Genomic DNA, 15,460 nt, shown 5'->3' on the forward strand with positions numbered 1-15,460 from the left:
TGCAGGGTAAATTGTAACATGTGTCAGAAACACTGCAGTTATAAAATTATGACTGCCAAGCACCACCACTAGAGGGCGCTTGCTGCACACATTTATACATGAGATTTAAAGGAGGATTCCCATGGCCATCTCTAGTTTATGCAGCCATAGCAGTGTGCACATCTACTTTGGACTTTCTTTGGCATTCCTCATGCTGTAAAGTGTTGGATTAGTCTAATGGATATGCTATCACTTTATGATTAGTTGGGGTCTAGCTCCCACTGAGAATGAAGGTAAAGCAGTACCTGTTAGTGCTCTGTCCCCTTTCTAGTTTTGCCTGCACTAGACAAATGGAGCCATGCTGCAATTCCCTGTACAGTAGGTGCTGGTGTCTGGGGCACCGTACTACACCAGTGTCGCCACATCCTTAGCCCACGACACACAGTGGTGAGCCACAGTAGAATTGCTGCTAGCTAACCAGGGCAAACCATCCGGAAGTTGCAGCTGAGTCAGCTAATAATTATGTTTTGTTTTTTTTGCTTCACTGTGCTGGATTATTTGAATTATCAGTTTAGACATTTTTGGATGCGACAATATTATTTTTTTCCATTTTTTTTTATTGTTCCTTTATATAAAGTAGCAAATTGGGGGGATGTATTGAGTTTTTGATACTTTTCTTTGATCAGATTTCTTTCCGATTATGGACACTGGTAGCTGTGTAACATGGCTGTCACTTACTGCACGTGGAATCACATCTGCCCCTGACCATCAGACATATAGGGCAGATGCTAAGCGGTTAAAGTAGCCTGAGTACCATTATACTCCTGGGCCTTGGTGTTATAAATATGCCCCTGTCAATAGTGTCTATTGTAGAACTAGGTGAAAAAGAGATTATGGTACAAAGAATACTGTATGGATGAGTCCAACAAAGGCCAAGGCCCGTATCTTTATTGTGTTGGATCAAAACCTAAGGCTGAAATGGAGACTTTATACCGGGGAACTTTCTAATGCTAAGACCCAGCAGTATGGCAACATGCATGTACAAAATACTTAGGCAGGTTTCTTGTGTCATATCTAGGCAAATGTAAAACACTAGTTTGTGGATGTCTGATGTCACCACTAGGGGGAGCCGACTGCATACAGAAAACTGCATACAGTAAGCTCCCTCTGGTGGTGGTTGCAGGTAGCCAGAATATGGTTCCCATATGAGTGGTCACTGGTAAACAAAGAATGGAGGGATATAGCGGAGCTTTAGTGCTGGATTGGTGTGAAATAGAAGTGAGGGGTAAGGATGTGCTTTGTGTTTTTCTTACAGCAACTGGAAAGCTCCAAATTCAAGAGATTTGGATCTAGTAAAGGACTTGACTGTTCTTAAGGATAGCTCAGCAATAGAAGATTATTGGGGATCTGACATCTTACACCTATGGAGCTGCTGCAATGTGTAGGAACTATACAATGCTCTACACTGCATAGTGGCTGGGAAAGGTACTGCAAGCTCAGTCCCAGTCACTGCTGATCTGGATTAGAGAGGTGACTATTACCGCTTTAACCCATTCTAAGCCTGCTATCGATTGTTCCCTATTGGACAACCTCTTCTTCTTTTGATGGTTTTTGTGGTAGACCTTTTATATGTTACTCATTCATTGAAGAGAGCCTCGTGTAATCGCGACTCCCTTTAGTATCCAACAAACCTCACTTGTAGTTTACCCTTTAGTTCTTGATATTTAATTTTTTCCATGTTCCACTTCCAAGTCATAAAAGTGTTGAATTGAGACCTGGTAAATACACATGCCAGGAGAAGACTGAGGCACTTCAAGCTGGAAGCCGTCTTCATCATCAGCAAATGTTCTTGTTTCCAGTGACATCATACCATGAGTAACACTTTAAAATAAAACAAGACCCCAAATTGGGATTCCGATTGTGGAAAATCTCGGGATCCTTCCCCAATAAGGATTATCAGACATTGATGGCTCCGAGCTGGTGGGGGTGCGGGGGAGACGCGCTCATAAATAATGTCTGCTGATCTCTGTGGATTTACTAATGAAATACACAGCGGTGATATCATTCTTTCCAATAGCTCAGTTTTTGGAGTAATAGATAACAGATTCAATTTATGGAGTTATAATTGGCAAGCGGTTTCCTTATTATGAGGTTTTTTTTTACTGCCCAAACTTTTAATAACCATTTTTTTAAAGAGACATTCCCTACTTCATCCATGTCCCGAGGAAAAAACCACAAGAGTCTGACTATATTGTAAGCTAAATGTTCGTATATAAAGACGCAAACGGTGCTTATCATGTGACCATGGAATTGTATATCATGTAGCTTGTAGGGTGACGGGTCGGTGACTGATGTGGACGTATAGTTAGCCAAACCTGGTAATGGAGGGGGATATTCTCATGTACAAGTACCGGCTGATTTGGGGGGTAAAGAGGGTCTAAGCAAGTCCAGGCCTTTGTACCTTCAGAAGAGGAGTTAGACTTCCTTCCTATCACTAAACCAGACAATGATTATGGCGCTACCAAGTCTGCATTCTGCATTAGTGGATTAAATAAGTTGTCTGGATACGGGTACATGAAAGGTTATTCGGATCTTTGGTACAGAATACAAACTGAACTTACTAATATAGTTGAATTCTGGAACTGATCTCGCAAATATAGATCCCTCTTCTGGGTCTGGAAATGCCACTTTGGTGGTGTACCTGCCACAAACAGGCTCCTCTCCCTAAGTGTGCCGAATTGAGACATTGGTGCCAATGTCATAACTAAAGTATATTAGTAATTTTAATTTCTGTTAGCCAATGATTCAGGTAACTTTTTTTTTGTGGCCACTGGCCAAATCAGGGTGCTTAAGGCTCTGTTCACATCACTACCTATGCCATTGTATAGGCATATGGTGCCCTTGAGGGGTCAGATTTGCCATCGTGTTCAAACCATTGCTGTGGCGTGGGAGTCGACTCTGACCCTGGCTTCAAGATAAAATTATTATATCATACAATTATTATATGTAGTATAATTAGATATATAGTTTGTTACTGATTTACTTTCATAGGAATCGTTCACTAGATTCTCTGTTGGTGAATTAGAGGATCTTTACTGCTTCTGTCTGACCGTGGCAGTCAGCCATTAGTGATTCAGAATCAGGCCCTGGAAAGTTAGAGAAGTCTACAGGTTTGGCCTACAAAGTCTTCACAGCCTTACAAGTGTGATGTGACCAATTTAACTGTACATGAGAAATTGCACCCCCACACCATATAGGTGCACAATACCACACTATACAGGATAGTATGCATCTCCTATGGGGTATTTATTTTTGGCCTAAAGTACTTGCAGAAGGAGACTACGGTTGTGGCCTCGTGGTGTAAATTCAATGGTTTGCCTGCGGCGGAAAAAAAAAAAGCAGCATTTTCCAGTCACTGTGTAGTGGATTCTAGCGAATCCCATCCCCAGAGAGTGGGAAAATACATGCTGCGATTTCCAAAACCGTTCAGTTTTGGAAATTGCAGCATGTCAATTATACCTACGATAACGGCGGCGGTTTCCTTATAGGTATAATGGAAGCAGAAAGTCCACTTTCTGGAAAAAAAGGTAATGTGTTTCCACCATTGTTTTTCCCGCATTACTCTATGTCGCGGGACACTACGTGTGGCCTTAGCGCCTTAAATGCAAAATTGTGAATTTCCGCGCACACATTGTACACACAGTAGATATATGTAAAGGGTTTATTTACATTCACAATCAGAACTTTACACAAGCATTGAAAGTGGGGAGGGGGTAAAGATTAAACGTATTGGGCTCGTTCTGAATAATACCACTAATATATCGATTATTTCCCTTATTTGCTGCCGTGATTGGTCGAGGCGATAAACCTTAGCTAATCTGATGACATATATGATGGGTACAGCTACAATATAATTCCAAAGTACATGAGCGACACATAAGCAGAACTCAGAAAGTAACCAAAAGTCAGCCAGAATAAGCTCTAGAAAAAAGAGGCAGAATTATTTATACAAATAAAATGAGAAGTTTTAGGAGCTTCTTATACAAAACACAAATGATTTGTTGCAGGTTGAGAACAACCCTGTTCTTTCATGCTACAAAGAGAGGGGGAGGGGATCATATCCCGCAAACATGCTACAAATACATGGGATGGCAGATGACCTCAGCTACAGGTGGTAGATGAGAGCCGGTCATTCCTATCGGGGTCTTGAAAATGGGTATATGAGAAGACGTAAACCTCTGCAGCGCTATGGAGGGGGCGTGGGCTTCACCAATATCCTCTCTACATAAAGCTGCGGGGCGCAAGAAGTCCATGTTATGTCGTACAAAAATGAAAGGTTGATCTGTGACCAACAAGAACCAACCTACAGAATGAGCAGCTTGTTGCCCTTGAATATTCCAGCCAGTGCGACACGCTGGGTCCTGCATTGAAAACATGAGCCATAACCCTGTGCAGGTAAGAAGATAGGATACCAGCCAGAGAAGGAGAGGTTACTCAGTAAGCAAAGTGCTATCCAGAAGAGCTGGAATGGTTTCACCCAGTTGTGGCCTGTGTGGCGAGAGTAGTACCACCGTACCACGTGCTGGGCGTATTAGTGAGATGTACTTGTAGAACAGCAGGCTTCACACTCAGGCGGTGACGCGACTTTAGAAATGTGAGCACTTCACACAGAAATGTACTCCTCCAGTTGTCAAGAAAGTTCTTGGGACGTCTAAGACCAGCTTTCTATCTCGGGACATGACTACGTGCCTCGGTGCACGTAACGCTGCTGGGTAATACGATAGTCGAGTCTGTAAATCTGTCCCACGTTTAGGATACACATCTGTTGACACAGAATCACCTTACCCTATAATGCATAAAAACAGAATAAAACGGACTAAAATTGTGATGGTGACGGCCACCCCTGCAACAGAAATCCATCGGAGAGGTGGCACTTTAAAGGCACGACCACACCTATTGGAGGAGGTGGGAGAAAGAACCTAATACTTGATCAGTTCTGTAGTAAAAAATGTACCCTGTATCACAAAATGTGTGCTTAGTCTTTCCACTGAGAGTCAGTGACGATCCCAGATAGAACTACATGTCAAGTCTGTGGAAAAGTTTGGTATTGCAGTCTTCTTGCTAGACAATGTCACTGGGCTGGCTGCAGCAGCTGAGTGTTTCACTTCCATTGTAATGCTGGGTACTGGGAGGCAGGTAACATGCCAGCTGCACGGGTAAAGGGTCCGTATGAATGAGAAGTCAGGAAATAGTTCCACATTGTCTGCCTTTGTGCTGCTGAGCTCCTGCTCTATGTGGACTGTGTAGTAATGTTATTTTCCAGGTCTGTGACTTCTGTGACCTGGTTACGCTGCTCTACGAGACACTAGAGCATCGAATGGTTGGCGAACCCATCTGAGTGAGAACCTTATCCAGCCACTGTAAGGGGCCGTTCAGGTGTAGCTCGATCCAACAGGGGGTGCTGGTCACAGTCTGGCGCCTGCAAAGACAGAAATACATATCGAGGGTAATTCTAGAAGGAACAGCATCTGATTGAAAAAAATAAGACCGTCCATTTGCCTAGACATATCATGGGGCGCTGTCATGCAGGCTGCAGAGATCACACTTTTAGGCTACACACACACCCACACCAGTATTTTGCATTTAATGTTTTTGTTTTTTTTTGTTCAAAAACAGTGCGGCCATACTTATACGTCTACATATACAGGGTTTTGTAAACCGGACATTTTGGTAATACTGTTTGTTTGAAGGAGCCCTCAAGGATGTGACACTGTTCTTCCCTAGAATGCTAGATGCTTTCTTTCCCTGTAGGGTTCACTTTAAAGGGGCTCTATCATTAGAATTTGGCCATTTGAGATATTCATATGCCTGAATTGCCTTTAAAGAGCCTATTCAGGTGCTGCTAATCGTTTTTTCAACCCCCTGTTTTTATTACATACCTGTAAAACCGATATATAAATGAGCCTGTCCGTGCACCCTGGGTGTTCCTCCAAGCCTCCGTGCACCCCCCTGCGTCATACCTTCAAACCGCCCCCTCTTTTGCTTGAGCTCTGAAAATTCCTCCTCCCTCTCCCTGTAACCGCCTCCAGCGTCTCTCATATTGCTCCTGTACATTGAAATGTCGGACATGCGCAGTATCACTAACCTTCTGCACATGCACAAGCGCCATTTTCTTGTGCACTTCCTTCCACTGTCCACAAGAAAATGGTGCTCGGGCATGTGCAGTAGTGCTCAGAAGGGAGTGTTACTGCGCATGGCCAATATTTCAATGTACAGGAGCAATATGAGAGACACTGGAGGCGATTACACGGAGGAGTAGGAGGAGGAATTTTCGGAGCTCAAGCAAAAGAGGGGGCGGTTTGAAGGTATGATGCAGGGGGGTGCACGGACAGGCTCGTTTATATATCTGTTTTACCGGTATGTAATGAAAAAGGGGGGTCTTTGAAAAAACGATTAACAGCACCTGAATAGGCTTTTTAAAGGCAATTCAGGCATATGAATATCTGAAATGGCCAAATACTATTGATAGAGCCCCTTTAATAACATGTAAAATGAACTAACTGTAGGAAATTGATAAAATTCAGATAATGTACATACTTCTGTGGCTCTAGTTCAAGTTTTTGCAGAGCTGCTCCAGTTTTCATTTCAGGTTGCATAAGGGCAATAAAAAAGGGGGTTGCAAATGTGACCCTACCCTTTAATCTGAAGACATGGCTAATCTTCTACAGAAAATTATAAATTAAAAATTGCCCAAAGAAAACCCATATAAAAAAAACAACCCATCATTAAAAGTTCTTCAACTGTGTGCCGTTCTTTGAAATAGTGTGTGCAGGAAGTCTCAATCTGAATTTTATTTAGCCAACACCACGCAGATGCCCGGCCTGTGACATATAAGAGTTAGGTTTATAGAAGTAAATTGACTTTGCGCTTTGCTGCTAATCCTGAGGTTAGCCGAGTCATCTGCGCAGAAGGTTGGGTAATGAATGGGTTAATAAAGGAAGACGTTAAGTGAAATGTGAGCAAGAAACCTCAGGATCTGTAATGAGGCTGCCAAACAGAGGCACATCTGGGTTCCATTAGTTCCCCTGGCTCTGGGCCAGGACTGAAACTGGCTGTCAAGTGTGGAAGATGAGACTTAACCCATGCAACACTAGACACCGGTAGACTCCCTGCACCGGTTTTGACATTGTGGATCCTATGCCCTCCCGGCAGGAAAGAGTTAACTCCATAAATGGTCACTGAACATCTGGAACCCAGCAGGCAGAGCTAAGATCTGCGCTGAGTGTCTGCTGCTCCCACAATAGCAGAATGTTACACTCTGGCAGCCAGTGTGTTACACCCTCCACATAATGACATTTGTCACACTGCTGTCACCTCCCCGGACATTGAGGCTGAACTCCGCATGGCCGCAACTAAATCCATTTAGGAGATCCCAGAAATAGAATGTCGACCCTTCTAATCTGTCACAGAAACAAGACTGGAGGACACCGATACCAAGTCATCCACCATCTTTTACCATATGGACAGATATATAGTATATGTACCAACCTGTACTCAGCTCCCCAGCCCTTCACAAAGCTCATCCGTATAGTACACATCCTGGTCAGCTGGTACACCGCCTCAAATCCTTGGTTCACTGACTGGGCTAGTAATGCAGCAAACTCTTGGTTGTTAAAAATCTTCAGGTTGCATCCTGGGACAAAGAAAAGCAGATTGCAGTTATTTTTGCATCTAGAAATGAGGGTTTCTGAATGCATGCTACAGTGAGAATGGCCAGGGCCAACAAACCATTGGTGCAACTGCACAGGGGCACAGGACGTTAAGGGGCCCCTACCACTTTAACAGCTTTCTATTAGATTGTAGGTAAATATATAAGAGAAACTTCATGGCTAAAGATTACTGGTGGACCTTAGGTGGTGCTGTTTGGTGAGGGGCTGGCTGTATCCACCAGACCCAGAGGGGGATACAGCCAGCCCCTCACCAAACAGCACCCCCTGAGGGCCACCAGTAATCTCAAGTTCATCCAAAGTGCCTATAACCTTTGATTCGCCAAACAAATTCCAAAAGATTCCCCAAAAGGAAACAACTGATCTGTGGGGGTCCTAGCAGTTGGATTTGGCCCCCGGACAAAGGCCGCCTCACTGTTTACCAGGCACAGCACCATACATTTTGTAGTGGTTGTGCCTAATACTACAGCTCAGGACTATTAACTTTAATGAGACTGCAATACCAGGCATAGTCACTCAAAGTGTACAGCGCTGTGCCGGGAAACCAATGATAGGGGCCACAGTCCATTAGTCAGGTGATAGCGATGCCAAAAAGACAAGCAATCAATATTGTCTTGGAAAACCCTTTCAATTACAATGAATACTGGTAACTAAGTACATATGGTAATTCCATTTACTGGAGGTCTTGATAGTATCACTGCCCTGAATGCTGGACTAGAATGATTTTATTGTATACCTGGAGGTATCTTGCATACAGTAGCGGGGTGCCAGCCATAGCGTTGGTTACAATTTGGAGATTGTACAAATATCGCACTGTCACTGAGGCATTCAGCAAACACTTCACCTCCAATGTAGTATAGGCGGACTCCTCTGCCTGAAAGAAACAGGGAAATGATGTCACCATTACAATGAAAGTGGCCAGCTACTTCTGCTGTCTTATCAGAGACCAGGATATGATACAAGAGAGAAGCTGAGCTCTGTGATATATCGGGTTATATGATAGAGGAGAGAAGCTGAGCTCTGTGATATATCCAGTTATATGATAGAGGGAGAAGCTGAGCTCTGTGATATATCGGGTTATATGATAGAGGAGAGAAGCTGAGCTCTGTGATATATCCAGTTATATGATAGAGGAGAGAAGCTGAGCTCTGTGATATATCCAGTTATATGATAGAGGAGAGAAGCTGAGCTCTGTGATATATCCAGTTATATGATAGAGGGAGAAGCTGAGCTCTGTGATATATAGGGTTATATGATAGAGGAGAGAAGCTGAGCTCTGTGATATATCCGGTTATATGATAGAGGGAGAAGCTGAGCTCTGTGATATATAGGGTTATATGATAGAGGAGAGAAGCTGAGCTCTGTGATATATAGGGTTATATGATAGAGGAGAGAAGCTGAACTCTGTGATATATAGGGTTATATGATAGAGGAGAGAAGCTGAGCTCTGTGATATATAGGGTTATATGATAGAGGAGAGAAGCTGAGCTCTGTGATATATAGGGTTATATGATAGAGGAGAGAAGCTGAGCTCTGTGATATATAGGGTTATATGACAGAGGAGAGAAGCTGAGCTCTGTGATATATAGGGTTATATAATAGAGGAGAGAAGCTGAGCTCTGTGATATATCGGGTTATATGATAGAGGAGAGAAGCTGAGCTCTGTGATATATAGGGTTATATGATAGAGGAGAGAAGCTGAGCTCTGTGATATATCCAGTTATATGATAGAGGAGAGAAGCTGAGCTCTGTGATATATCCAGTTATATGATAGAGGAGAGAAGCTGAGCTCTGTGATATATCCAGTTATATGATAGAGGGAGAAGCTGAGCTCTGTGATATATAGGGTTATATGATAGAGGAGAGAAGCTGAGCTCTGTGATATATCCGGTTATATGATAGAGGGAGAAGCTGAGCTCTGTGATATATAGGGTTATATGATAGAGGAGAGAAGCTGAGCTCTGTGATATATAGGGTTATATGATAGAGGAGAGAAGCTGAACTCTGTGATATATAGGGTTATATGATAGAGGAGAGAAGCTGAGCTCTGTGATATATAGGGTTATATGATAGAGGAGAGAAGCTGAGCTCTGTGATATATAGGGTTATATGATAGAGGAGAGAAGCTGAGCTCTGTGATATATAGGGTTATATGACAGAGGAGAGAAGCTGAGCTCTGTGATATATAGGGTTATATAATAGAGGAGAGAAGCTGAGCTCTGTGATATATCGGGTTATATGATAGAGGAGAGAAGCTGAGCTCTGTGATATATAGGGTTATATGACAGAGGAGAGAAGCTGAGCTCTGTGATATATAGGGTTATATGATAGAGGAGAGAAGCTGAGCTCTGTGATATATAGGGTTATATGATAGAGGAGAGAAGCTGAGCTCTGTGATATATAGGGTTATATGATAGAGGAGAGAAGCTGAGCTCTGTGATATATAGGATTATATGATAGAGGGAGAAGCTGAGCTCTGTGATACATAGGGTTATGTGATAGAGGGAGAGAAGCTGAGCTCTGTGATATATAGGATTATATGATAGAGGGAGAGAAGCTGAGCTCTGTGATATATAGGGTTATATGATAGAGGAGAGAAGCTGAGCTCTGTGATATATAGGGTTATATGATAGAGGAGAGAAGCTGAGCTCTGTGATATATAGGGTTATATGATAGAGGAGAGAAGCTGAGCTCTGTGATATATAGGGTTATATAATAGAGAGAGGCAGGACTTCTAGGACTTCTTGCCCACACCCAGTGATTGACAGCTCTACCTGTATCATTGTGTGAATACAGAAGTCTGTCTACCACTCCATTCACAGAATACAGACTGCCATAAATTGTACCTCTAAGTTGTGTCTGCAAAGAAACAGGAAATATTCTACCCCACACTACTGCCCTGCTCTATGGAAAGACTGCTCTAGATCACCCCAGTCTGCAAAGCATGTGACTCAGGAAGAGGTCACACATAAGGGAATGGCTGACAATACATCTGATAGGTAACTCTCTCTCTATATACACGAGTATATACATATATACACGTTACACACACAGTACATAAGCAGGCACTTTGGCTTTATAACTACTGATCAGTTTCCTTCTAAGTTTGTGTTGCTCTCCCTTTAAATAAGTGCAACTAATACAAAACATCTCTGTATTAAACCCAATTATTAATAGAAAGACTGCGAGTACCACATGACTGATGCTTGTCGGTGTACCGCAGAGTAATGTAACTTGGGTCGGTCTTGTGGGAGTGAGGGGAGTAGGGGGAACTCTGTGTGTTGAGGTTACGCACTGGGTTCCTGCAATGCTGGCTGGACGGGGGCCATGTTATGGGAGGTCCTCTATTCTCACACTCAAAGGTCCAGAATGGAAAATTTTTGGTAACCACTGAATTAACAAGACGACTGAATTGTTCCAGTTATTTCGTCTCAGGCACAAATGTTCATTTTCTGGAAGGAGTTTAGACGACTACTCCTAGCAGACCCAAACACGGACCTGTAAACCAAGGAGAACGGTCACTGGGGGGCCTTTACTATAAAATGGCAAAGATAAGAGGGAATCCAGATCCTGCCCAGAGCAGTAACGTGTGCTGCTTAAGATGGGAGCGGTGCGGAGGGAGAGTAGTCTGTCCCAGACGCATTAACTCTTTCCAGCAATCATTGCTAAAGGGGCTTTATCTCTCTTCAGCTCTCAGACATCTCTTCTAGTAAATACTGGCATTCTCCAGGAAATAATATTGGCAAATTCTTTCTTAGAACTCTGTATTGAGTCGTTCCCTTGTTATTCCTCCTGGAAATGTATGACTATATTCTGGGTTTTACCATTGTCCAACCAGTACGGACATTGTCATTATATTACAACCTAATGTATGTAAAGCTTCAGAGCTGCAATCTCCCTGTATTCTTTGTTGCTCTGGTGATTTGCTTTCTGGTTGTGTTACCTTTACATAAGGCACTAAAGTAGTGGAAAGTTCCTTTAATTACGTAATAAGAGTTCAGGTAAGTCAACTGTTTCCAATAAGAAGCAGCAGAACTTAGAATGCAGCCCCGGAGTATAACATCACTAGGAACTGATGCAGAATAAATTAAGGAATCTGTCTACACACTTATGTAACTGCTTAAACAGATTGTACCTATATTTAATACTAGCTGTTACCCGTGACTTCGTCTGCGGTGATTGTAGCAGTGGGTATATACAGGGGCGGGTAAGGTTTTCGTACTGTGTATAAGGGATGGGATATGAAATGTAACTGTATATCTTGTTGTTGCTATAATTCTGAGAATACATGAGACTTTGGTGTTGAAGTTAATTTGTATTTCAGCTGCTATACGGTGTTGTTATAAACTGTACATAGTGTGTTTGGGACAGAGGTATTACAAGTGAATATACTTCGATATACGACATTGTATGATTTGTTATTTTCCGCCAGTACATGTAAGTTTTGGGCACAGGATACTGGTGAGCAAGCAACATAAAGTCTGGCCCTGTGCATGACAGTTTAGTAACTCCATGTGCCTCTTATTAATAGCAATTAACCCCATCATGTCCCTCACATTAACCCTTGTGTAAGAGTTACTGATATGTGAGAGACTTGGAGGTAATAATTAAGTATCTTCATTATTGAGGTCTTTTATTAGTACCTCCATGTCTCACATATAAGTAACCTTTATATGAGGCACACAGGGGTTAATATGAGGGACATGATGGAGTTTATTCCTATTAATGTGAGGCACATGGAGTTCCTAACACTAAACTAATAACCCCAAATGCCGGACATTAATGAGAATAGTAATCCTATGTACCTGTGTGTTTCTTACTGTCACTTTGCTAGCAGCTTCCTCTCCTCCTCAGGCAGACTTTGCAGGATGCAAACAGCAGGATCACTATAGCAGGCACAGACCTGAACAATTAAGCTCCACCCCCTGGGTTTCCTGCACCCCTCTCAAAGGGGAGTGTCCTTATGCCTCAGCTCTAGCAGAGCACTGAAAGGACGCTTGGACTTCATTTAACTCTTGCAGGTCCTGTGCTGCTGGTGTGGCAGTGAAATACGGCAGGAGTGCCACTCTTGGCACGTGTGCCAGGGGTTGCTGACCTCTGCTGTAGAGGGTAATATAAATTTTGTGGCTTGCTATGGTCCAAAGTGTGTGAGATTGCAGAGATAGTGATGTGAGTTTGGGTTTTGTGGGGGTCCTGGGAAAAACGTATGTGCGCTATTGAGACGAAAAGTAGCCTATTGCGCAATCCAGTGTAGTAACTATGTTTGTGGAAAATTTCAGCCAAATCGGTGGAGTGGGTTTTGCGTGATTGAGGAACAAACATCCAAACACACAAACCCACAAACATCCAAACTCACAAACTTTCACCTTTATAATATTAATAGGATGTAAAACTGTGCACTTGTAAAGGACACATGATATTTACCAATGTGTCGCCGGGTCAGTTCCACAGCAGCATTTCTATTAACGTTGGAGAGTAAGCCCAGGCAGAAACGCTCAGAGTTTGATGGGTCTGTAAATCCATCCACCGTCATGGAGGGCTGGGACGCGTGAAAAGTCTCGCCCACTCGCTGGTTGAGCTCGTAGTATGAGATGGAGCACCAGAAGGCAGGCTCGCAATATGTGACAGGCTGGAGATCTGTGTATACAGACACAAGTAAGATATGGTTAGCACTTGTAGGATGAATGCTGTAGGTTATGGGGTCAGCACTATGGCCCTGCAACATTACCATCCTGAATCCTACCAAGGGCAACATCTGCATGGAGTTTGGATGCTCAGCACATATTTTTGAGTGTTTTCTCCAGGCACTCCGGTTTCTTCTCTCACACTTAACCTAGCTATCAGTATCTTTAAGTAAGAATTTAGATCAGTGGTCGGGGTTCGATCGAACCCTAGGCCCTATGCACGGTTCATTTTGTGTACCAGTAAAAAAAACATATACCTATGTCTTGAATTTGGAAAAAAATCATATTTGATTTATCACTAAAGAAGGGTTCAGTGACTGTGCATATGAAACTGGTGGGTTCAGCCCCTCAAACAAGGTTAAGAACCACTGATGTAGATACAGACCAATGGGAATGATGGCAATCACTGTATGACACTGTGAAAAGGCACATAATTCCAATGTGATCACAGTCTAAGGCTCTCTTCCTATGTGTTATCTACTTCTAAACATAACCATAATACTGATATGGATCTGCCACAGACCCCCACCCTTATACCAGGGTTGTAACTGGGTTTTCTTGGGCATACTATTACAAGCTTGAAGAAGTGGGCGATGTCAAAACTTGTATATTCTCACCCTGAATCAGTGAAATAGTCACAGTTAATACACTTTAGAGGTTTTTGCCTCAATAACCACAGCTTTCTTCTAGAAGAGGAAGAGCAGAGCGAGTTAAGTAAAGCTGATCTCACTCCCACAAAGCTGCAACCTCTCTGATAAGGACAGGCCCCTCGTATACTCAGGACTGGCACCGTGCCAACCAAAACCGCCTGACCTAAACTCTACATCCGGCCAACTTCCACGGGATCGGGAGGAGAGCACTCAGGGGCATGTTTATATTAATATACGGTGCTATCGTAATATATTATTCTTACAGAATTGCTGACAATCCACTTTACTGTAAAAATATACAGAGATATGCAGCCCTCATTGGGAACAGATGTGGTGACTAATATGTGATCATGTTGCCCCCCTGTGCCACAGCGTTATCTGTCAGACCACCACCTCACACTAGATGCCTCACTGCTAGGATCTAACCAGAAAGGACCTGAAGTCCGCAGCCTAGGAACGTGAGCCTGTAAGACGCAGATAACATTGCTCGCATATACGTACAGAAACGTATCTGTTGGCTCGCAGAACTCGAGATACATGAGATAAAGCAGTAATGGTGAGGGAGGGGATGCTTCAGGATATTCAGTTAGTAAGCCCATTAAGGAGCATTATACTGAGATTCCCCCTACTCGTAACTGGCTGATAACAGAGAATACATTACATTCAACTGCATTCAAAAAGCTGTGTTTCCACAGAGTGGGGCCTCAGTTTTCCCACATATGCCGTATAGAGGATAAATGTCCCAGTGGTCTGACTTCCAATAAACACAAGAAAGGGTCCCTGAGTTCGCTGTAGTGCACATAAGGGACCATCACTTCATTCACTTCTATGGGACTGCTGTACTTGGCTATCTATGTCAGTCCCATGGAAGTGAATAGAGTGATGGCCACACATGGATACTACTGCTCCATTCACACAAAGATCTGAGGACCCCTGTTCTCGTGATCGCTGGGGGATCCGTCAGATGGCTGTATCTATCACTTTGTGATTCATTCAGTATATGGGAATATACAACAAAGCAAAAAACGATCAGCTCATGCTTAGTGGGAGCCAAATCTTACAGCAGATGGGAAAGACTGAGTCACGGAGCTGGAAAGATGATATTCTGTGGCCAAGAGCTGATAAGGAAACATGGCAGTGGCTGCAGCCCATGCACTCTGTCCCTGTATACATGTACTCCCTCAGTGACACAGCCAAATAAGAAAATCCCAGTATTCAGGACAAGGCTAAACCAATCCAGGGCAATCTCTGGGATTAACCTGCCAGCATAGAGACATTGCGTGCGGATGTTTAAGCCTGATGGCCCTTGGCAGAAGTTATCAGAAAAATCACACAAAGGTGTAATAGAGGATTCTGCAGACCTATACCTGGCCGAGATAGCTATAGACAGAATGAGAATTGTTTTCATTCCCTGACTAGC

At 43.2% G+C, this 15,460-nt stretch overlaps 1 protein-coding gene across 2 annotated transcripts in view; it reads right to left on the reverse strand.

Moving 5' to 3' along the window:
* Positions 1-3,699: 3,699 nt before the first annotated feature.
* The window catches only part of SMAD3 (SMAD family member 3), a 75,753-nt gene continuing 63,992 nt past the window's right edge, over positions 3,700-15,460 (reverse strand). The window contains exons 6-10 of one of the 2 annotated variants that reach the window (XR_012716091.1): positions 13,131-13,343; positions 8,443-8,580; positions 7,528-7,672; positions 4,759-5,458; positions 3,700-4,728 (exon numbers count right to left, since the gene is read on the reverse strand). Coding sequence is in view for 1 of the 2 variants with exons in the window: in XM_075273173.1 (XP_075129274.1) it covers positions 5,335-5,458; positions 7,528-7,672; positions 8,443-8,580; positions 13,131-13,343 (620 nt within the window). In the remaining variant the exon portion in view is untranslated. Of the gene's footprint in view, positions 5,459-7,527; positions 7,673-8,442; positions 8,581-13,130; positions 13,344-15,460 lie in introns of both variants that reach the window. The other variant, XM_075273173.1, reaches the window with a different exon arrangement.

Source organism: Leptodactylus fuscus, chromosome 5 (genome assembly GCF_031893055.1).
Source record: "Leptodactylus fuscus isolate aLepFus1 chromosome 5, aLepFus1.hap2, whole genome shotgun sequence".
Classification (NCBI taxonomy): domain Eukaryota; kingdom Metazoa; phylum Chordata; class Amphibia; order Anura; family Leptodactylidae; genus Leptodactylus; species Leptodactylus fuscus.